Source organism: Lynx canadensis, chromosome E3 (genome assembly GCF_007474595.2).
Source record: "Lynx canadensis isolate LIC74 chromosome E3, mLynCan4.pri.v2, whole genome shotgun sequence".
In the NCBI taxonomy this organism is placed as follows: domain Eukaryota; kingdom Metazoa; phylum Chordata; class Mammalia; order Carnivora; family Felidae; genus Lynx; species Lynx canadensis.
Window position 1 is genome coordinate 23,930,874 of NC_044318.1, and position 22,073 is coordinate 23,952,946.

The window sequence follows — 22,073 nt, forward strand, 5'->3', positions numbered from 1 at the left end:
GATGGACTGCGACTCCCGTCAGGTACCACACACGCGGAGGGTTGTGGACCGGAGGGCGTGTGAGTGCCTGGGAAGGAGGTCGGGTCGGGGGAGAAGGCCATCTTGTTTGTAGTCATCGTTCCCGCTCCTTCTCTATCCTCTGCAACGGGGAGCCTCGGGGCAACCGGACTATAACTCCCGGCATCCTCGGCTCCCGGCTTGGCACGCCCTCCGCCATCTTGTTTGTAGTCCCCGCTGGCCCCAGCGTCCCATTGTTCCCACGGTATCACCGGTGTCCGCAGGACTACGATTTCCGTCGTGCCCTGCGCGTGTTCGCCCTGGAAAGTGGAGGTGGTGGGGAAAGGGGGGGGCAGGGGGCGGGGTTCCTCTGGGAGAAGGAGGGAGTAAAGAGGAGGAGGAGGAGGAGGGAAGGAGGAGGGAGGGGTGGGGGAAGAGAGGAGGAAGGAGGAAGGAGCTCTGGAGGGATGAGAGAGGCGGCCAGGGCCCCGGGCCGAAGCAGCGCGGGGCTGGGGGACCAGGGGGGCTGAGGCACCCCAATTGCCCCCTCCCCTTTCCCTGCCCCCTTCCATCCTTTCCTTCCACCTTCTAGCTTAAGGAAGGGGATTTATTCAAATTTTATTTAAACCCCTATCTCCGGAGGGTCGCGCGCTGGGGGGAGGGGGCGAGGGCGGGGGCGCGCGCAGGCTGGGGGGGCGGGGCCGAAGCAGCTTCCTTCACCCCCCTCCGCTCGCCCCGTAGCCCTAGGGCAGGGGGCCGCAGTCTAGGGGCGGGCCCAGGGGAGGGGGGCAGGTTACAGGGACCCCCCCCTCCCCGGGAACCGGCGGTGGGCGGGGCTTGAACCCCGGAAACGGTGGGGGGGCCCAGGCCTGGTCCTGGACCCCTGGGCAGTGGGAGCCGGGAAGGGGCCAGTTAAAGGGCCGGGGGCACTGTGGAGAGGTGGGGTGGGGGGAGGGGAGCTGTGACTCAGACCCCGGACTGAGTGGGGCCCGGGCAGAAGCTGAGCACCCTGCGCCCGAGGAGCCCCCGTTGGCCTGGGGGGGCTGAGGGACTGAGCCCCCCAGAGCAGGACCTCCCCCTGGAAGGGCCGCGCCGCAGCCCGTGGGAGGGCCTCGCCCCTGGCGCCCCCCATCTCCACTCGCCGCCGTCCCGGCCTCCGCCGGAGGGAGGGGCCGAGCGCCCTCGGGGGGCCGTGGACCCCGGCGTTCTGAGCGTTCCGCGCCCCGCGCCGCCCGGCCCCCCCGCCGCCGATGGCCGCCGACCCGCCGGGAGCTGCCGAGAAGGGAGAGATGGCTCCCGGGACACGTGTGAGGTGGGTTCATGCGGCTCCTCCTCACCCCCAGACCTGGGCAGCTCCCACTCCCATTCATCCTCAGCCCGGCCTCTCTCTGCCTTCCCCGCCCCCAGCCTCGCCCTCTCTTTGCTCCAAACTCCTCATCTCCAGCCCTCCTTCCTGTTACCTCTCAACCCTGGGGAACTGGCCTTCCTTCCTAGACCCTGCTTCCCCTTGCAGACCCCCATCCCTGCCTGCAGTCGCCGCCCTCCAGGCCCCTCCCCTGGAGCACTGGAGGGCCCCTTCCCCCCATGGATGGGTCTGGAAGTCCCTGGAAAGGGGGAAGCTGGGGTAAGACTCTGGCCACGAAGAGACCCTCCAGGCCTGCTGAGTCTGTATGGGATCTTGGAGGATCTGGTTTCCATGGGAAGGGGAGCCCAAGGGATTCTAGACAATTAGGAATGGAAAGCAGCCTGAGAAGCTTGGGGGTTGGGGGGGAAGACATGTAGGACTGAGCCCATCCTGAGTTCTGTGGAGATGTCAGGGTGGATTCTAGAATGCCAGGGAATCTGGGAAATTGCCCAGATTGACATGAGAGATCCAAGAGGAGGGTGTCTTGGGGCAGAGGGAGCTCTGTGGGGAGCAGAGGAGTTGAGACGTTGGACTGAGGAAGAGCTCTGAAGCAGCATTGGGGGGAGGGGTGTCTCAGAGCCCTGGGCAGCAGAGTGAATCTTTAGGGATGGGGGAGGGAAGCATCCCATTGGATGTGTTGACAATGTATAGGTTTTGGAGGAAGAGAGATTGGGTGGTAGTTGTGTGTGTGAGAGAGAGAAAGGAGGGAGGAAGAAAGGTCTGGAGCTTCTACCCAGGAATCTGTGGGTATTTTGGAGGTAAGTCTGGGAAATTTTAGGTTGGAGAATGCATGGGGTGTATTACATTTGGGTAAAAGAGGAAGAGTTGGGGCCTCTCTAAGGTAACTCCACAGAAAAGGAGCCCCTGGCTTTCCAGGGAGCTTTGGTGTGGGGATGTCAGTGCAGAGGCCCTAGTCCCTTCCTCATCTCTGGGCTAGGCAAGAGGACACTGAGGAAGTGTTAGAGGAAAGAGGAGTGAGGTCAGGAAGCCAGTTCTCAGACTCCCAGAGGAGCCAGGTGAGCTGCTTTGGAGAGAGAGGCCTTGAGTGGAGGGAGTGTTGTTCCCCCCCCACCCCCCACCCACCTCCCCTGCAGGAGGGATGACCTCCTTGTCTCTCCCTGGGTAAGAGGGCAAGCTCTGGTTGCCTAGGAAAGAGGGGATCTGCGGGAGTTTCTCAGGCCAGGGCCTCAGTGGGCTCACCTGACCTGCCACCATTTACCCATAGCCCTCGGCGTTGCTGACGCCCCCAATGTCGTCGAGCAGCCGGGGGCCGGGGGCCGGAGCGCGCCGACGCCGAACCCGCTGCCGCCGCTGCCGGGCCTGTGTGCGAACTGAGTGCGGGGACTGCCACTTCTGCCGAGACATGAAGAAGTTCGGGGGGCCCGGGCGCATGAAGCAGTCGTGCCTGCTCCGGCAGTGCACTGCCGTGAGTTCTGACCCCACCTCATCAAACACCCTTGGGGCTTTGGGTACCCTTCCCCAGCTGGCCCAAGGGCCTTTCTGGTGGTGGCTTCCTGGCGTGTACTGTAGAGTTGCTGTTTATTCATGAATTTTTTCACTATTTTGTTTAAATGTCCACCAGGCCCATTTTCACTCCAAGCTGGGGCAATGTTAGGGAACCTAGGAGAATCTAACCTAGCTTCAGAAGCACAGACCCATAGAGAGCTCACCCTGTCTTGGTCTTGTACCCCTCCCTGGAGGGATTTGTGTACAGAGGCCCACTTCCAGAGCCAGCCCCGGTGAATAGGTCTTAGCCTTCTTTGGCCTCTTCCTCACCTGCCAGAGTGGTCTTGAAGTTGAGGCAGGCTTACCCTTTGCTTGACCTTGAACAAACACTTTGAACCTCAAGGTGTCTTTTCTGTGAAACGTTTTCTTTGCCGAGTGTAAAGATTAAACAGTGGCATGGATGTGAGTGTTCCTGCTACTGGGCCCAGCACACAGTAGGTATCTGGAGAATGTGAGTTTTTTCCTTTAAGCTTCCTGGGGCTCCAGAATGTGGCCCTTCTCCAGCAGCCTTAAGGAGCCAGCTGCATCCTGCGCCCCCTCCTGGAGGACCACCACCTCCTTTTCCTTCCAGCCACTTTTTGCTGCTTCTTTACCCCACAGCACTCCCTTCTCTCCCTTTGTACCCAAACCCTTGCCTCGCTTTCCTGTTTCTCCTTTCCCGACCTACTTTTTCCTTGGGCCTGTCTCCCGACCTTCAGCGTCCCTCAGATGACTACGTGTTACCACTGCCCTTCCCAAAGTCAAGTTGTCTCAGGGCTGCTCTCTTTCTCATGGGACTTTTTAGTGTTCCCAGGAGTCTTGCCAAAACCTGGTTCATTGTAGGCTCCAGAGCAACCCTTGGGCTGCCCATTGAGCAAACTCAGAATCATCCCAAGCAGTTGCTACGTCCTCTGCAGCTCTCTCTCGGTAGTATTGTCATATTTCCCGTGGTTTCTCTTCTTCGGCAAAGCCAGCTACAATTTTCAGGGTCACACACACAGACCCTGACTCCAGCTGCAACATTTCCAACAGCGATAACAACTATGTATCCGGTGCCTCTCATGCATTATCTCATTCTTCCAATAGTCCCACAGAAGAAAAATGCTTAGCACCATTTTACAGATGGAGAAACAAAGACATAGGGAGGTTAAGTCACTTGTTCAAGGTTACGCTGCCAAAAAGGAACAAATTCAGGATTTGATCTCTTGACCTGTGGGTTCTGAATTTCATCCAGCATTGGCCAGGCTCCCCAGATGGAAGGGTTTCTCCCCTGTTGCTTGCTTTCAGGGTCGCTAACACCCTCTCTTCCCCAACAGCCCGTGCTCCCACACACAGCTGTGTGCCTCTTATGTGGGGAGGCTGGGAAGGAGGACACAGTGGAGGGAGAGGAAGAGAAATTTGGTTTGAGCCTCATGGAGTGTACAATCTGCAATGAGATCGTCCACCCTGGCTGCCTGAAGGTGATGGCCCTGGGGGCCCTGGAGTCTGAAGGTGATGGCCCTGGGGAATGCTGCCTCTGGGCTTACTGGCACCCTACATCCACTCCCTGCCCTCTGCCTACAGATGGGGAAGGCTGAGGGTGTCATCAATGCGGAGATCCCTAACTGCTGGGAGTGCCCTCGATGCACCCAGGAAGGCCGGACCAGCAAGGTAAGGATAGGGGCTGGGCTGGGTGCTGGACTCTGGGTAGGCAGTGGGTCGGAGAGCTGGACAGAACCTCACCCTCAGCTTCCATCTCCCCAGGATTCAGGTGAGGGACCAGGCCGCCGCAGGGCTGACAACGGCGAGGAGGGCGCCAGCCTGGGGAGTGGATGGAAGCTGACGGAGGAGCCGCCGCTTCCACCACCCCCACCCAGGCGCAAGGGCCCCCTACCTGCTGGGCCCCCCCCAGAGGACGTGCCTGGGCCCCCCAAAAGAAAGGAGAGGGAGGCAGGGAATGAGCCCCCCACCCCAAGGAAAAAGGTGAGCCAGGGAGCATGCTCACTAGGTCTAGCACAAAGGATTCTGGGAGCAGTAGTCTTGTTCCTTGTTGGGGAGGGTGGGCCTGGGATGCTGTGCTCTGTGGGTTCCCCAAGGGGTTTTTGGGAGATGTAGTTCAGGTGGTATTGGGAGGAGGATGGAGCATGCTCAGTGGGGAAGAGAGGTACAGGTGAGGTGCAACTGGTACTGGGCAGGGAAGCTTTGGGAGCTCAGGGTTCTTCAGGTAGGAGGGAGAGAGCCTGCTCAATTTAGCTGCTACAGAGGAAGAAGGAGGGGCTGGGAAGGGCCTGAGGGGGAAGAAAGAGAAGATGAGAGCATGCTCAGTGAGCCAAGACACTGTTGGGGAGGTGAGCATGCTCAGAGTTCTTCCTGAGATGGGGGCTTCTGGGATTTGTAGTTTAAGAAGAGAGCATGGATCTTAGCTTTGTGGACAATGAGGGGCTAATGGGGTCTTTCCCTTTCCCCATATTTCCCTCTTACTCTGGTAGGTGAAAGGAGGCCGAGAGAGGCACCTGAAGAAGGTGGGTGGAGATGCCTGCCTCCTCCGAGGATCGGACCCAGGCGGCCCCGGCCTTCTGCCCCCCAGGGTTCTGAATCCAAGCCAGGCTTTCTCGTCCTGCCACCCTGGGCTCCCTCCCGAGAACTGGGAGGTGTGCCGGGGACCTCCTCCCTCCCCCTCCCACCTTTCCTTGCCCCACCCTCCACCCTGGAGACAGAGATCTGTCCCTTCCTGCTCACCTTGTCTGCCCCTGCCCCATTTGGCCACAATGGGCATCTGGACCCCTGGGAAGAGTGGAGGGGGAGAGGTGGGTTGGGGCCAGGCTTCAGAACTTTCCAAGAACCCTTGGGGTGTCATCTGATCCATTTGCATCATCTTTCCACATCTTAAAGGGAAAAAGAACTGAGTTCAGATCCCTGCCCACTGACTCCCTGTGTGGTCTTGGCAACTTGTCAGCTGTTCTGAACCTTGGTTTCCTCATGTGTGAAGGAGATGATACTGCCTACCCTACCCACCTATCTCACAGAACTGTTTACATCTAATGAAAGTAAATGAGTTTTGTGAACTGTGAAATGTACCTAGGGTTGTGGAAAAGGAGGCCCAGAAAGGTTAAAAGACTTGCCCAGGGTCACACAGCAAGGCTGAACTTCAGGTGTCACTTTGCCCTGACACACAAATGCAAGGGTCTGCCTGATTGTGTTCAAATCCTGCTTTTGCCATTTGTCATTTTGTAATCTGGGCTAGTCACTTAGTCTCTCAGAGCGTCCATCTCCTCATGTCTTAAGAAGAGTGGCCCAGGTTGCCATTCCATGCAAGCACTGTGAGAGTATGTTGAGTTAGCCTGAGATGCTCTGTCACTCTCACATCCTTGAACAGATACTTAGAATCATCTAGTCCAGCATTCTGTGTTGCAGGTGATGAGCCAGGGGTTTCCAAAGGCCACAGAGAGTTCAATAGCCAAGCTGATACACAAAACTACATCTCTAATTGTTCTCCATATTTCACTGCGTTTGGAAACTCATAAGCTGTTGAAACCCATAGGGCTTTTAATTCTTTGAATCAATGCCTTCATGTGACAGATAAGGAGACCAAGGTCCAGAGGGACATGGTGTGGCTGAGGCTTCACATCGTTCGGGGGCATAGTCACGACTGGAACTCGGGACTGTCTCTTGGGCTGCTCATCCCCTGCTGACTCCTCAGGGGCAGGGAGGTGGGACAGTGCACCCCAGGCCCTAGAACAGCCTCCCCCTATCTCCTTGCAGAAACCAAAGCCGCCTTTGGCCTCTGCTGAGGGCCCGGCAGTGCCGTCCCCATCGCCACAGAGGGAGAAGCTAGAACGTTTCAAGCGCATGTGCCAGCTGCTGGAGCGGGTGCCTGACACCTCCTCGTCCTCCTCAGACTCGGATTCTGACTCCGACTCTTCAGGCACATCGCTGAGTGAGGATGAGGCCCCTGGCGAGGCCCGGAATGGGCGACGGCCAGCCCGGGGCAGCTCGGGCGAGAAGGAGAACCGCGGGGGGCGGCGGGCTGTGCGCCCTGGCAGTGGGGGGCCCCTCCTCAGCTGGCCCCTGGGCCCCGCCCCACCGCCCCGGCCCCCACAGCTGGAGAGGCACGTGGTACGGCCCCCACCTCGAAGCCCTGAGCCTGACACGCTGCCTTTGGCTGCTGGATCCGACCACCCCCTGCCCCGTGCCGCCTGGCTTCGTGTCTTCCAGCACCTCGGGCCCCGAGAGCTGTGCATTTGCATGCGAGTCTGCCGGACTTGGAGCCGCTGGTAAGTGACCTGGACAGGCCTGGGTTCTCACTTGCTGTGTGACCTGCAACAGCAGGTTGTGATCTCTTTGGCTCCTGGTCTGTAATCTGTGCACATTTTAGTCTGATACTTTTGTATTTGCTGTATGCAGGCTGCTTTCCATTTGTGAGCTCGTTGAACTCTCATAACAACTTTGTGAGGTGGGTACTATTATTCCCTTTTATAGATGAAGCTGAGGTCAAGGTCATGGAGGGGACGTAGTAGAGCTAGGAATTTGAACCCAGGCCCTGTGGCTCCAGAATCTTTTCTTTTAATAACTATCATTTACGAATGTTCAGTATGTGCCAAGCATAGTGCTGACTGCTGGACATGCGTCACCTGACTTGTTTTTCACGCAGTCTTTTTTCTGAGGACAGTCTCATTATAGGTCCTATTTACAAAGAAGAAAGGTCTTTGCTGAGGTGGCCCCTGCCCTCTCAGAGGCAGCCATTCTTGAGGCCCCTGGCTCCCTTGGTAATTTCTTTCTGCCCCGTAGCCACCACCAGCTCCCTTTGCCTATCCTCCCCTCATCTCCCCACTGCTTTCTCAACCTTGTTTGTTCAGAAATGTCGGTCATCCTCCCAAGCCCCTGGTCTTCCTCTTTGATCCTGCCCCTGACAAAATCCTCCCCCAACCCCATCAAACTCCCACCGTACTCTGTTCCCTCTACAGAGCACATAGAGGTCTTTTGCCTGCTGATCAGTTTTCACTCAATGATTCATTTTCATGTTCATGTCCCTTGTTGGCATGGTACTTTGTCTGTTTTATCTGTATGTCCCCACCATGGGACAAGGGCAGTGTAGGTGCCCGAGAAATAATTCATTAAATGAGAACATTCAGGCTCTTTCCCAGGCACTTACTGTAGACCAGGCATTGTTTTGGGCACTTGGCAAATTGTTGGCTGACTTGTTCCTCGTAATAGCAGCCCTGTGAAGGAATGAGGGACACCTGAAGTCACAGCGCAAGTTCGTGGCTGAACTCAAACTTCAGTCCTTTTCCTTTAGACTCTGGGGCATTAGTTCATGCCTCTGGTCCCTGTGGAGGCTGTAGAGCTAAGAAGATGGGAGTACAGGCTCTGGAAGCAAATTGCCTATGGTTGCATCGTATTCTTTCTCTGATAAGCTGATGCTGCTGGGCTTAATTTAGAAGTTAAGTTTCTTAACTTCTCTGTGCCACAGTTTTTTCTTCCATCTGTGAAGCCAGGAGAACCAAAGCATTTACTTCGTAGTGTCTTTGTAAGCTAATATACTTAAAGAATTGAGGATGCTACCTAGGAAATAGAAACTACTCCATGCCTTAACTGTAATCGTTATTATTCACTCAGTTGCAAATATTGCTGGAAGCACAGACTTTATATCCTCAGAACACAGGTCTGTGCCCTTGAAGAGTTCCCAGTCAACCCGCAACATAGAAGCAAATAGAGCAATTACTGGGGATCATCACCCCAGCTTGTGTAGTGATTGAGGAAATGTTTGCTGAGGCCTCCTCAAAGCCAACTCTGTGCTGGGCACGTGGGATCCAGAATTGAAGAGGACTTGATTTCTGCCTCAAGGAGAGACTTGCGACCGGAAGTGGACGAAGCAGAGAGGCTGGATGGCACAGTGATTTCTAGCTGGGGTCCTGGAGTCTGGCCTTCGTGGGTGTCATCCACTGGGACTTCCGCACTTCCTGGATGTATGGCCAGGGGTGGATAGTGATACCTTTCATGGCCTGTTTTCTCATCTTTAGTCTAGGGTTCATACTCTTACCTTGTGGGAATTAAATGAAGTGGTCCTTGCAAAGCACTTAGCACACTACCTGAAAGGCGCTAAACACTATATAAAATGGTGGCTTTTGATAAGGTCGAAGGTAGGGCGGAGCAGAGGTTCAGTGGGACCAGTCGGGAGGCTCGGTCAGGCCCGGGCACAGAAGTAGGGGCAGGAGGGGTAGAGAGGAGGGACTTGGAAGACGGCTGTGCTCACCACTATACCACCAATGCTGGCAAGAGAGGAGGCACTTGGGCTGAGAACTTTTTAAGAAGCAGAATGGCTTGCACTCAGTGACTAAATGGCTATGAGAGCAGCAGGGTGACTCTTAGCTGAGTTTCTGGCCCACAAGTTTCTGGGTGGGCAACAGTGCCGTTCCCTAAGCTCAGGAATACCAGAGGAGGAGCAGGTTCCAGGGAAAGCAAAGTGCTCAGCTCTGACATAATTTGGCGCAAAACTTCTGTGGTCCAGTCAGGAGCTAGCAAGACAGCAGATGGATGTACAGGTCTGATGTTTGAGAGAAAGATCCAAGTTTGGAAGTTTTCATCCTATAGGTGGCAGCTTCCAGAAAGAGGACAGAAGACGGAATGTTAGTATTTGTGAATTAGACAAAGAGCAGCCAGAGACATGGAGGAGATGGTGGTGGTATCCTGAAGAAGAGAGATTCAGGAAGGAGTAAGTGATAAAGTGTAGGATGTTGGTGAGAGGTGGTAAGAGACCAAGGACCAGAAATGGCAATTGGATTTGCTATGAGAGGCCTTGGTATCCTTGGCTGTGCTACAAAGAGTTAGGGGGACCAAAGCCAGGTCGCATGGAATCAAAGATGTCAGCTCCAAGGGAAGGACTTAATCTGTTTGCTTCTGTGTCCCTAGTTTCTAAGATGGTATCTGGCATACAGTAGGTTCTAAGACAGTACTTGTTTTTTTGTTTTTTTTTTTTAATGTTTATTTTTGAGAGAGGCAGAGCGTGAGTGGGGGAGGGACAGAGAGAGAGGGAGACACAGAATCCAAAGCAGGCTCCAGGCTCTGAGCTGAGAGCCCGATGCGGGGCTCAAACCCGTGAACCGCAAGATCATGACCTGAGCTGAAATCAAGAGTAGCATGCTTAAACGACTCAGCTACCCAGGCGCCCCTAAGATAGTACTTGTTGAATGGGTGAATGAATGGAAGTGAGGAAATCAGGATGGTGTGTGGAAAGAGGTAGTGAGGGTGGAGCTAGAGAGGAATTTGTAGGTGGGAGAGCAGGAAGTTGTAGGCTTTCCTGTCTGGTGGCTTTTATCTTTTGGCACTGGGAGGCGAAGTCAATGTACCAAGAGCGAGGGGAGGGGGCAGCCAGAGGAAGTATGGTGGAGTTGTTGAGTCACAGGGAAGAGGGTTGGAACTTTGGAGGACATGGGCAGAGAGGGTGGCAAGGAAGGGACTAGAACACAGGGTCAGGACCAGTTGGGGGCTGGGAATAAAGGCCTGGAGATGGGTGGGTAGGAGGACAGTGGTGGCATCAGGGAGTCCAGATTGCTGAGAGGGAAGAACCAGTTTGGGCTGGTAAATCTGCATCCCCAAAGGGCCTCTGCAAGACAGAGGTTTAGAACTAGAATTTCAGATTTGGGAGGTGGGCTTAATGGGGTGCTGACTCAGTCGGGGTGGCTGGGGTCTAGGAAGAAGTGAACGGGTTAGGGAACTCACACATCAAGCCCTGACGCCCCCAGATGAGCGCATGTGGTGCCTCTTAAGAGTTCTTCTTGCCTCTCACCTTAGGCGTCCTTCCCCAGCTTAGAAAGAACATATCCATGGCTCCCTGCTGCCCTCACAACAGACTCCCACAATTCTGTTGGACGTTTGGACATGTACAGTACCTCACCGACGGCACGAAGTATTTCCCACACTTCCCCCGTACGGTCTGCCTTCATCTTTGCAGCAAACCTTTGAAGTACCGCCTTTACTCTCTTATGGTTTGGAGAATGGAGGCCCAGAGAGGGTAACTCAAAGCATGGAGCTGGCAGAGCTGGGATTCAAATTCCTATCGAGCTCACACACTTTACCTCTAGGCTCTCGTGGGCATGACAGTCCAGCCTGGCATTCCAGCCCGCCTTGACACGGTGGGCCTCCCCTGGGCCTCCTCTGAGGTCTTCCCCCGACCTCTAAACCAGTCACAGCTCAGGCTCTCAATCCAGACCAGCTTGGTTTAAAGCCTGGCGTTGCTGCCACTTGGTAACTCTGGGATCTTGAACAAGTTTCTTAATCTCTTTGCCTTAACTCTTAAAAAAGAGATGATAATAACAATATTTACCTCCTAGGGCTGTTGTTGTGAGGTTAAATGCCTTATCTATAGACAAGTACCTGGCACATAGTAAACTCTCAGTAAACACTAGTTGTTAGTACCATAGGCATCATCCTCACCTTCCTCATTATGGTGAGCTGATGAATTGCCCTTTGTTCCTGCTGCCTGAGTTTCTCAGAGTGCTCTGTTTTCTCTCTGTGTCCTAGGCCTGGACACTGGTTCTTCCCCATCTGGAACATAACACCCACTTTCCTCCCCTCACTAGAATAACTGCTGTCTTAAAGTCTCAAATCAGGCTGTCTCCCTGGGAGGCTCCTTGTCCAGTCCTCTCATTGACCCTTATTATATCCTTTGCTGCTTCAGTTACCATGGACTGGCCGTGTTTCCCCCATTTTCTGATAGCCCAGTGGAGGCTGGGCGCTTAGGATCAGTAGGGCAATCGGTGATTGTTGGCTGCCGTTCTTAGGTTTAAACCCAGTGTCCTGGTCATTCAAGAGTAAAGGGACCAATTAGTTCAATCCCAGAAAAGTCCTGGGAGACTTCCTGGGAGAGGAGGCACTGGAGCTGTGTGTTGAAAGCTCTGGGTTGGTTGGCATTTCTGGCAGAAGCACAACATGTACCAATCTATGTTGGCTCCAGGCAGCATTGTATGTCAATAGGCAGGCAGGTCGTTTGGCCTGGCTATCGTGAAGTGGGATACAGAAACAACTGGGGGGCCCATGTGTGCCTCCAGGGAGAAGGGTTCCCTTCTAGCTGTGGAAGGTCCAGGAGGGCTTCAAGATGATAGTGGCAGTTGAGCTGAGATTCAAGACTGGGTTGGAGTGGGCAGGATTTCACTGAGTAGAAAAAGAAAAAGGGCAGGACCTAGGGGCAGAAGCTGCGTTGAGGATAGGTTGGGTTTTTTCCTTTTCTGTTTTATAATCGGAGAGATTTGCAAATGTTTATTGGTTGAGTGGAAGGAACCAGGAGAAGTAGAGGCTAGAATGCCAGAAGAGGGGGGGAAGTGGTAGGAAGCAGCAGGCGGGAGTGGAGTTGTTTGGATTGAAGCCTTCAGTGTCTGTGCCCCCAGTATTCCCTAAAATGTCATACAGGGCGCTGGCAGTTTCAAGTGGCACAAAAGCATGGCTTAATCCTTCTGTTAGTTTTGAAAAGGAAGTCTCTCCATTGGGTGCTATTGTGTCTTTAACACTTCTCAATACTTATCTCCCTGTTTAACAAAAATAGTCTTCAGGTGGTAGCCTAAAGCCACAGCAACACCTGCCTAGAACTTAATAGCCCTGGTCTGTTTTTATTGTACATGTTTCTAAGGTTAACATATGTATATGAAATAATACTGCCTTTAAGTGTGAAGTGGGGATCAATTTAAAGATAAATCCATGTTCTGCACAGAAGGGGATAGCAAATAACCGGAGTTGGGAACCACTGCCCCAGCTCAGGGCTTCTTGCAGGGAAAGCCCTTCAGTATGAGGGGTGGGAGGCAGGGAAGACACAGCCTCCTGGGCCCTTCCCACGCCTGCTGCTTCTGACACAGTCCATCTAGCCCAGTGAGAATTTCCTGACATGCCTCTGAAAACTGGAAGAGAGTTTTCTAACTAAGTCTCAAGGAACTTTAGTGTGCCACAAAGTGTTTATAGGTGATCTGGGGAGAACACTGGAAGGGTTCCTGGTAAAATAAGTTTGGGAAGCCCTTCTCTGGTTTTGCTGCATGTTGGACTAGTCAAGGCTCTCAGAAATGCTGGGATCAGGAATTCAAATTCAAATCAGGATTTGAAACTGAATCCTGGGCCCTACCAGGCCTTCCATAAACACTGATTAAGTGAATAAATGAAAAGCTGAGATGAAATGTGTTGTGGGGGAAGGCCCGGTGGAAGCTTCAGGGAATTCAACACTGGCTTTGCACCATTCCTTCATTCAACAAATGTGCAACAGATCACCTGGGTGCACCTGGCACAGTGCTGGGTACTGGCCCTACCAAAGGAGAAAAGCCAGACCTGCCCTTGTAGAGCCTCCATTCTAGTTGAAGAGACACAATGATCAAAGAGAACAGGGTTGTAGGTCAAGCCTCAGGCAGTTGGCCATCAGAATGGGGCAGATGTGGCTCAAAGGCAGAGATTAATAAAGGATATGGGAAATTCCCATGAGTCATCATAACTTAGCCAGGGAGAACTCCAGAAGTCCAAGGTGGGGTGGGGGTGGGGGTGGGTAGGGGCTGCTGACAGATCCCTATGGTGTTACATTAAATACACCATGTAGGGTGTTTGTGTCTTTGCTAAAATGCTTTATAAGCTGTAATGCCTAAAAACATACAGAAGCCCTGTGGGGCTGACTGAGTCTGGATCATTATCCTCATTTTATAAAGGGAGCATCTGAGGCTCAGGGAGAGGAATGGACTTGCTTGGGGTCTCACATCCAGTAGGTGATGAAATAGAACCCCAGACCCAGTGCTCTTGTCCTGAGGAGGGGAGCTTCCTGCCACCCCCTGCTGTCTTTGTGGGCCAGCCAGGACAGAGCTGTCTGTGGTGGACCCTTAAGTAGGGAGTTTTGTGGGCTCCCTGAGAGCTGAGAGCTCTGTCTCCCTCTTGTGGCTGATAGGTGCTATGACAAGCGTCTGTGGCCTCGAATGGACCTGAGCCGGCGAAAGTCACTGACCCCGCCCATGCTCAGTGGTGTGGTTCGTCGCCAGCCCCGAGCCCTGGACCTCAGCTGGACAGGTGTCTCCAAGAAGCAGCTCATGTGGCTTCTGAACCGACTGCAAGGTAGGGTTGGATGGCAAGGTAGGACAGAGTGAAGAGGGAGACGGTCCTGGGATGGAGCATCAGCTTCCTGACCTTCCCTCCAACCCCCCAGGCCTGCAGGAGCTGGTGCTCTCTGGCTGCTCCTGGCTCTCTGTCTCTGCCCTGGGCTCAGCCCCACTGCCGGCCCTGCGGCTCCTGGACCTTCGCTGGATTGAGGATGTTAAAGACTCCCAGCTGCGTGAGCTGCTGCTGCCTCCACCAGACACCAAACCAGGTGTGGCCCCTGTTGGCTCATTTGCAGAATGGGCTGGGCAAGGGGAGGGAGTGGGTATGAGGCCTCCAAGGTCTCTTCCAACTCATGCTGGATGTTAAAAGATTTGAAGAAAGGACAAGCACAAGTTTGATTAGAAGGCCTTACTTGGCCATTGTTCATCTGCTGTGTGTTCCACCGTGTGATAGGAGCTGTAAGGGAACAGGGATGAAGAGGAAGTAGCCCCTGCCCTCTAGAGGGGAGATGGTTATGTGATGAAACACGGTATAAAACAGGAGGATGATGTAAGAATTCTGGAAGAAGCCAGGGGCATGGCTGATGGCAGATATGAGTGAAGTCACTGGGTGTGGTGGGCACTATTGGAGAGCCTCCAAAGGGAGCAGCGGCAATTGCCAGGGAAGAATGCAGGCCCAAAGAGCCAGAAATGGATTTTTCTATGAGATATCCATGATTTTATTTTATTTTTTAAACGTCTGTTTATTTGGGGGGGAGGACAGAGAGAGAGGGAGAATCCCAAGCAGGCTGTTAGCAGGGAGCCTGACTTGGGGCTTGAACCCACAAACCGTGATATCGTGACCTGATATCATGATATCATGATGACCTGAACTGAAATCAAGAGTTGGGCACTTAACTGATTGAGCCATCCAGGTGCCCTGAAATATCCTTGATTTTAAATGATGGCAGTTAATTTAACATTCTTTTGCTTATTTTATATATTTTTAAATGTTTATTTTTTAGAGAGAGAGAGAGTGTGTGTGTGAGCAGGGGAGGGGCAGAGGGGAACAGAGGATCTGAAGCGGGTTGTGTGCTGACAGCCGTCGGCCCAATGCAGGGCTCAAACTCACAAACTCTGAGATCATGAGCTGAGGTGAAGTCCGATGCTCAGTCAACTGAGCCACCTAAAAGAATGTCCCTAACATTCTTTTAAAATTCACGTGTGGGGGCGCCTGGGTGGCGCAGTCGGTTAAGCATCCGACTTCAGCCAGGTCACGATCTCACGGTCCGTGAGTTCGAGCCCCGCGTCGGGCTCTGGGCTGATGGCTCAGAGCCTGGAGCCTGTTTCCGATTCTGTGTCTCCCTCCCTCTCTGCCCCTCCCCCGTTCATGCTCTGTCTCTCTCTGTCCCAAAAATAAATAAACGTTGAAAAAAAATTAAAAAAAAAAAAATTCACGTGTGGACCAGTAAATATATGGCTGAGCAGTAGATTTGGCCCTTATGCCCCCTTGCCCTGTAATAAAAGCATAAGGGTTTTCCTGAGAGGATGGAGCAGAAAGAGGGAGCCAAATGACTTGGAAGGTTGCATAGGGCTGGTGGTATCATCTCCTGAGTCAGGCCAGGTACCTGCCAGGTAAAGTCAGCTTTTGTTATTGAACACATGCCCTGGCCCTGTGTAGGGCCCTGGAGATCTCAAACTGAGTTGGTCCCATTCCCTACGCTGCTGGAACCCTAGTAATGCAGAAGAGAGAGAATCAGAAATGGAAAGTTATGGTGTGATAATGGTAGTGGCTATGGTCAGGGCAGGGGTGGGGAGCAGTGAGAGAATTCCTCCCTGAGTTGGTGCTATTTGAACTGGGTCCTGAAAGGGACAGGGTTGTCCCAGTGAGTGTGAAGCAGGAATAAACAGTTTCTTAGGGCATGAGGCCCATACTGACAGAGGGGGTTGCTGGGAGCTGAGGCTGGTCAGATGAACAGAGGCTGGTCACAACAGAGGTGTGGGTTAGGAGCACTGAGGCCCGGAGCTTCCTTGTCTAGCCAGGAGATGTGATGCTAACAACAGCTTCTCTGGCCCCCGCTAGTCTTTTCTCCACACTAATGCCAGGGGAACCATCCAGAAGGGCAAATCTGTCCATGTCTGCCCTGTGCTCTAAATTATTTCTCATAGCCCCTTGGTGCTCTCTGGATAAAGACTAATACTTTGTCGCTAAGGCATGCCATGGTCTGGCTCCCACTGACACAATACTATCCCTGCATTTCAGCCCCTCCAGCCCCAGGACCTTTGCCCAGTCTTTGTCTAGAATGCTGTATCCTCCTTTGTCTAATTAACACCTAGTCATCCTTCAGGCTTCAGAATAAGTGCCACTTCCTCCTGGAAGCCCTCCAAGATCTGCGCCACCCCCCACCCCGCCCCGCACTGTGCACTAAGATCAGAGTTCCTTTAGAGCTTTGGGAGCAGGGGGGCCCTGGGTGGCTCAGTTGGTTGGGCATCTGACTTTGGCTCAGGTCATGTTTTCATGGCTTGTGAGTTTGAGCCCCGCATCAGGCTCTTGCTGACAACTCAGAGCCTGAGCCTGCTTTGGATTCTGTGTCTCCCTCCCTTCCCCCGCGCACGCGCGCTCTCTCTCTCTCTAGCTCTCTATCTCTCAAAAATAAATAAACATTAAAAAAAAAAAAATTTAGAGCTTTGCGAGCATCCACTCCCAGCTATCACTACATAGTTGTGAAGTGATTTGATGAAAACCCATTTCTTCTCTTAAGCTCCAGGAGGGCAGGGGCTGTGCTCCCTCTAGCCCTTTACTTTCACAGCTCACTTTTCAGCACCTTTCTCCTCACCCCATTCCCCTTCACAGCAGTCTTGGAAGGGGGTAGACAAACATCTAGAAGTCTCTTACTATCTGGACAAGCCACCAGAGGGACTGAGTGACTACTGCAAGGCACACAGGCAGAGCTAGCCCAGAGAACTTCCCTGTTGCCCACTCTTACCGGCATTAGACTGAATCAGGAAAGTGGGGGTGAGGGTGGGCATTGGGAACTGTTTAGTCCATGAAGTGAGAAAGTGCTGTTTGGCTGACACACTGACCCCAGCTCCTCCTGCCTGAACTACCTGAGGAGCTTCCAAGGATGAACCTTCCAGGTCCTTAAGACCTGTTACACCCACCTTTCTTTCTTTCTTTTTTTTTTTTATAAATTTTTTCTTTTTGACATTTATTTATTATTGAGAGACAGAGAGACACAGAGCATGAGCAGGGAAGGGGCAGAGAGAGGGGGAGACACAGAATCCAAAGCAGGCTCCAGGCTCTGAGCTGTCAGCACAGAGCCCGACGCAGGGCTCGAACTCACAAACTGCGAGATCATGACCTGAGCCGAAGTTGGACGCTTAACTGACTAAGCCACCCAGGCGCCTCTACACCCACCTTTCTTATCTTGGCTCCCTGGCTCTGTGCAGCATTCCTGAAGCAAAACTTCAAGTTCTTCTATTTCCTTGCTTTCATCCCGCTGTTCTCTGCCTGGCGTGTTCTTCTCTCACTTCTCTGCATGTTTAAATCCTTGAAAGCCCAGCTGAAATGCCACCTCAGTGAAATCCTTGTAGATGCCTACTTCCCCTGCCCAAGCCAGGAGTGACCTCTCTTCCCTCTGCTTCCTCCTGATGGCTTTTAGCTGTGGCCCGAGATTGAAGGCATCTGTAGGTGTATCCCCTTTCTAGGCTCTCTACTCCTTAAAGGAAAAAACGAGGTAGAATCCAGTTTGCCAAGTCAAGTGTCCACAAAGGTGGCCTGGCAGATAACAGAAGGGTTGGGCTTGGTGAATGACTTTAGGGAATAGCATCTTGCAACCCAGCTCCCAGCTAATCATTTTCAGGTGAAAAAGATAGCCCAGTAGTGCCAGATCTTATAATTTTTGAAGGAAAAGCTCTATCTAAATTTCTTTATGGAAATGTCCTTTTTGTAGCATTAGTCATTAATTTAAGAAAATTTTTAGCACTGGGGCACCTGGGTGGCTCAGTCGTTTAAGCATCCTACTCTTGATTTCAGCTTAGGTCATGATCTCGCAGTTTGTGGGTTCAAACCCTGCATTGGGCTCTGTGCTGACCATGCAGAGCCTGCTTGGGATTCTCTCTCCCCCTCTCTTTGCCCCTCCCCTGCTCTTGCTCTCTCAAAATAAATAAACTTAAAAGAAAAAGAAAGAAGAAAATTTTTAGCACTGTGCAGACTCCATAAAACACTTGTGAAGGCTAGTTTCATAAGTTTGCGACATCTGATTTAGTTTATCTGTGGGCTAGGCCGGTGCCTGGGAGGCAGATAGTGTTGTGGTATGTGGTCTGTTGTCCTACTCTGTTACTTCAGAGTCATGTGACTTCCGACAGATTGCTTAATGATTTTAACCTCAAAGTTCTCATCTGTAAGCAGGAGTGATAGTCACAGTCTCCCACAGCTGTGGTTCTTACAGTGCAGTCCAGACCAGCAGCATCAACACTACTAGAAAACTTGTTAGAAAAATAAACTCTAGGGGTGCCTGGGTGGCTCAGTCGGTTAAGTGTCTGACTTCGGCTCAGGCGGTGATCTCACTGTTCATGAGTTTCAGCCCCGCATCGGGCTGTCTGCTGTCAGCACAGAGCCCACTTCAGATCCTCTGTCCCCTTCTCTCTCTGCCCCTCCTCCACTCACGCTCTCTCTCTCAAAAATAAAAACATTTAATAATAATAATAAAATAGAAACTCTGAGGCCCTACTATCTAAATTCTGGTGGCAGGGCCAGCAACCATTCTAGGCAGCCCTCCAGGGGACACAGAAGAGTCACTGGCCTTGGGGCAGGCTGCCACTTAGCCCACCTTAGCTGGTGCCTGGCCCACACTGAGTGCTCAATTAATGATGGCTAGTGTACCCTAGGCACTTAGTTTAAAAAGCAAAAAAAAGTAATGCAGGAATGTGGTAGATACAATAAAAGAAAAGCAGGCCACATGCTTTGGGTGTAGAGATGAGGGGCATGAGATCTTCTACCCTGGAGATGAAGAAGAGGCCTCTAAGCTCAGACCTAAAAGCCTGGGACACCAGCCAGGCATAGGATTGAACTTCGGTGTCCACAGGCAGAGTCTCAGAGCAGGGTCACCTATGGAATTTGGCCCAGGTGTTTGGGAGCACAGGCGTGGAGTTAGGAACTGAGACAGGGATGAGACCTAATAGGAACTGGAATGTTGTAACCAAGGAGGTGCCTTCAGGGTTTTTGGTAGAGGAGCCTGTATTTGAGAACAGCTCTCTTTGGATGCGAGGAAGGAGAGGAGAGACTGGACTGGGTGAGGAGGCTGTGGCAGGAGTTCAGGCAGGAGTGGTGTTACCCCAGAGGGGTGTCTGGGGAATGGAGAAAAAGGGATTCAGCTGATGATGTTACTAATGGAAGGAGAGGGAAGTAGGAGGGGAGCCTGGGATGGCAGTTCCATTGGGGATGGCATTTGTTGGATGAGTGAATATATATTGAGCACCTATGTCCCAATTGTTAGGGATAGAGCAAGAACAAGACACAAACTCTTGCCTTGGTGGAACTTACATTCTAGTGGGAGGAGAGAAAAAAAGATGTCACATGTTAGAAAAGGGGAAAAAATAATGCAGGGAAAGGGGAGGAGTATGTGGAATGTTACCGAGTCAAATGGAGTAATCATGGAGGGTCTCACTAGGGAGGTGATGTGAGCAGTGAACAGATTAGATGAGGTCAGGTTGTGTGGGTGTTTGGGAGAAGAGCAGGTGGTGCAGGTGGAGGCTCTCTTATCTCGGAAGCAGTTTACGGATCGGTGAGGAATAGGTGTGGAGACACAGGTAGGCTAGATGCCTAGGTTTGGGCACAGGAGCGGCCAGGAGTGCTGATCTCTCACCTGCCTACCCAGGGCAAACAGAGAGCCGTGGGCGGCTGCAGGGGGTAGCAGAGCTGCGCCTGGCGGGCCTGGAGCTGACAGATGCCTCCCTGCGGCTCCTCCTGCGCCACGCACCCCAGCTGAGCGCCCTGGACCTGAGCCACTGCGCCCACGTCGGAGATCCCAGTGTCCACCTACTCACAGCCCCCACTTCCCCACTCCGGGAGACCCTGGTGCACCTCAATCTTGCTGGTAAGCAATCTGTCTGTCCATCCTGCTAGTGTGTTTGTCCCCGAGACCGGTGGCCACCCTCTACTCACCTTCCTAGTCTCAGTTACCTCTACCCCATCCCTAGGTTGCCACCGCCTCACGGACCACTGCCTCCCGCTGTTCCGCCGCTGCCCGCGCCTCCGCCGCCTAGACCTGCGCTCCTGCCGCCAGCTCTCACCTGAAGCTTGTGCCCGGCTGGCAGCCGCTGGGCCCCCTGGCCCCTTCCGCTGCCCAGAGGAGAAGCTACTTCTCAAGGACAGCTAGTTGGGTGCCCCCCCACCCTCCCCCAGGACTCATCAGGAGCCTGGACCTCGGGCCTTCATTTTATCCCTGCCAGGAGGCCAGGTTACCCACCTCATGACTTGGGATTCCTGCCCAGGGACTCGAGCCAGCCTCCCCCCCTTTCTGCCCCCTGCACTGATATCTCTGGGGGTCTCTCCTTCCCATCCCCTCTCCCTTCCACCTGCTTCATTGTCCATCCCCTGGGGGGAGTGGGTCAGAGGTACTGGGGGTTGCTGAGCCAAAGGGATGGTGGGAGGGGGGTAAGGTGCAAGTTTGAGGGAGGGAAATCGGGGAAAGGGTATCTGCACACAGGATACTGGGAGCCAGGGGGCTGGGGGAGGTGGAGGATGGGCTGGGGGAGGGGGGACAGAAAGCAGACCACCAAGGGTTCAGGGAACAAAGACCAGATACTTGGAGTTGGGGGGTGGGGGGGGCCAAAAAGGGAAACCAGAGGAGTAATTGGGGATCCACATGTCAGAGGTGGGGGGGAATCGGGGAAACAGGGGAAAGCCAGGGCTGAGTGAGGGGTGGGGGCAAAGAGCAGGTGTGGGGGCAGTAGTACCCCCTCAGGGGGTCACACCCCTCTCCTAACTCCCTCCCCAGATTTCAGTTCCTTCCCCCCACAAGCCCTGACTCCTTGAACGTCACTGACAATGGCAGCTATTGCGAGGAGTGGGGGCCCGCGGGGTTCAGCGCGGCCCAGGGGAGTGGTGAGGGGTACCCCAGCCCCCTGCCTGCCTCCCCACACAATACTTGAACATTCATCTGTACTGAAGTGTTACTTGAACCGGGGGAACCTCGGACCTGGGGGAGCCAGAGTGAGGGGACTGATCCGCTTGGACTGAGACTGAGACTGGACCAGTGGGCACCCTGCTTGGACTGCGCCACCCCCAGGCTCTCTCATGCTTTACTGTATTGAGCAGCTCCACCCTCCTGACCGGGGGTGGGGGAGGGGGTGGGGTGCCAGCCCAATGATGGTAAAGATGGGACTCCTCCAGCCTGGCTCTTCCCTCTCTTTCATCGTCATGGAAACTTGTATCCCATTTGCCCAGGGAACTGCCACTCCTGGTTGCCATGGAAATAGCAGCCAATGGACACCTCCCAAAGCCAGTGCTAAGGCTGGAAATGGCCCCTCTTAGTTGCCATGGGAACTTAGTAACAGACTCTTGGCCCTCCCCTGCCCCCCTCCAGGATGGGGGCGGGGTTTGAGGAGGCAGGGGGAGGAGTTGGGGCCAGGTCCCGCCCCTCAGCCCCGGCCTCCCGGGGCAGCCGGGTTGTACCATGTAGGGGAGGGGGGATCTATCCACATACCTCAGGTAACAGGGAGGTGCGAGGGTGGGGGGAGGGACTGGGCGGACCAAAGGCCGGAGGGGAGGGGGTTCTGAGTATGGCGAAAGGCTTGATAATGGGACCGCTTGGGGAGGGGGAGGAGGCAGCCCGGCGGGGCAAATGGGGGTCCCAGCCGGGCTGGGCCCCTGGGCCCCGGGTCTGTACAATACGGTTTGCTATAAAACTCAAAATCTTCCAGCCACTGCTGCCGCGTTCGTGTGTGTCTCTTCGGCGTTGGGGTCGGGGGGTAGAGCTGGCCTGACTGGAATGCTCATGCTTTGGGCCTCCCTAAGGGGGGGGGGGGGCTGTTTGGATGGATCTGGGAGTTCTTCGCGTCCCCTAGGCTTCCCGGAACTGAGGATGCCGGACGTCCTGTGATCCCTAAAGGTGGATAGGTTTACCTTTCGCCAGCTCATCATTTAGGGGGGAGGGGATTGGAGGTCTGGA

At 53.7% G+C, this 22,073-nt stretch overlaps 1 protein-coding gene across 7 annotated transcripts; it reads left to right on the forward strand.

Annotated features, from left to right (window-relative positions):
* Positions 1-435: 435 nt before the first annotated feature.
* FBXL19 (F-box and leucine rich repeat protein 19) lies at positions 436-21,828 on the forward strand. Of its 7 annotated transcripts, none has more exons than XM_030300251.2 (11): positions 436-1,309; positions 2,628-2,828; positions 4,204-4,347; positions 4,451-4,537; positions 4,616-4,849; positions 5,356-5,517; positions 6,629-7,140; positions 13,773-13,936; positions 14,028-14,189; positions 19,779-19,997; positions 20,101-21,828. In XM_030300251.2, exons 2-11 carry the CDS (start codon positions 2,652-2,654, stop codon positions 20,277-20,279), a joined length of 2,040 nt encoding a protein of 679 aa, XP_030156111.1. In that variant the 5' UTR covers positions 436-1,309; positions 2,628-2,651; the 3' UTR covers positions 20,280-21,828. The 7 variants fall into 7 exon arrangements, with proteins under 7 accessions (XP_030156111.1, XP_030156113.1, XP_030156112.1 ...); XM_030300253.2 differs by having other exon boundaries at positions 5,356-5,388; XM_030300252.2 differs by having other exon boundaries at positions 437-1,309; positions 4,631-4,849.
* Positions 21,829-22,073: the final 245 nt, after the last annotated feature.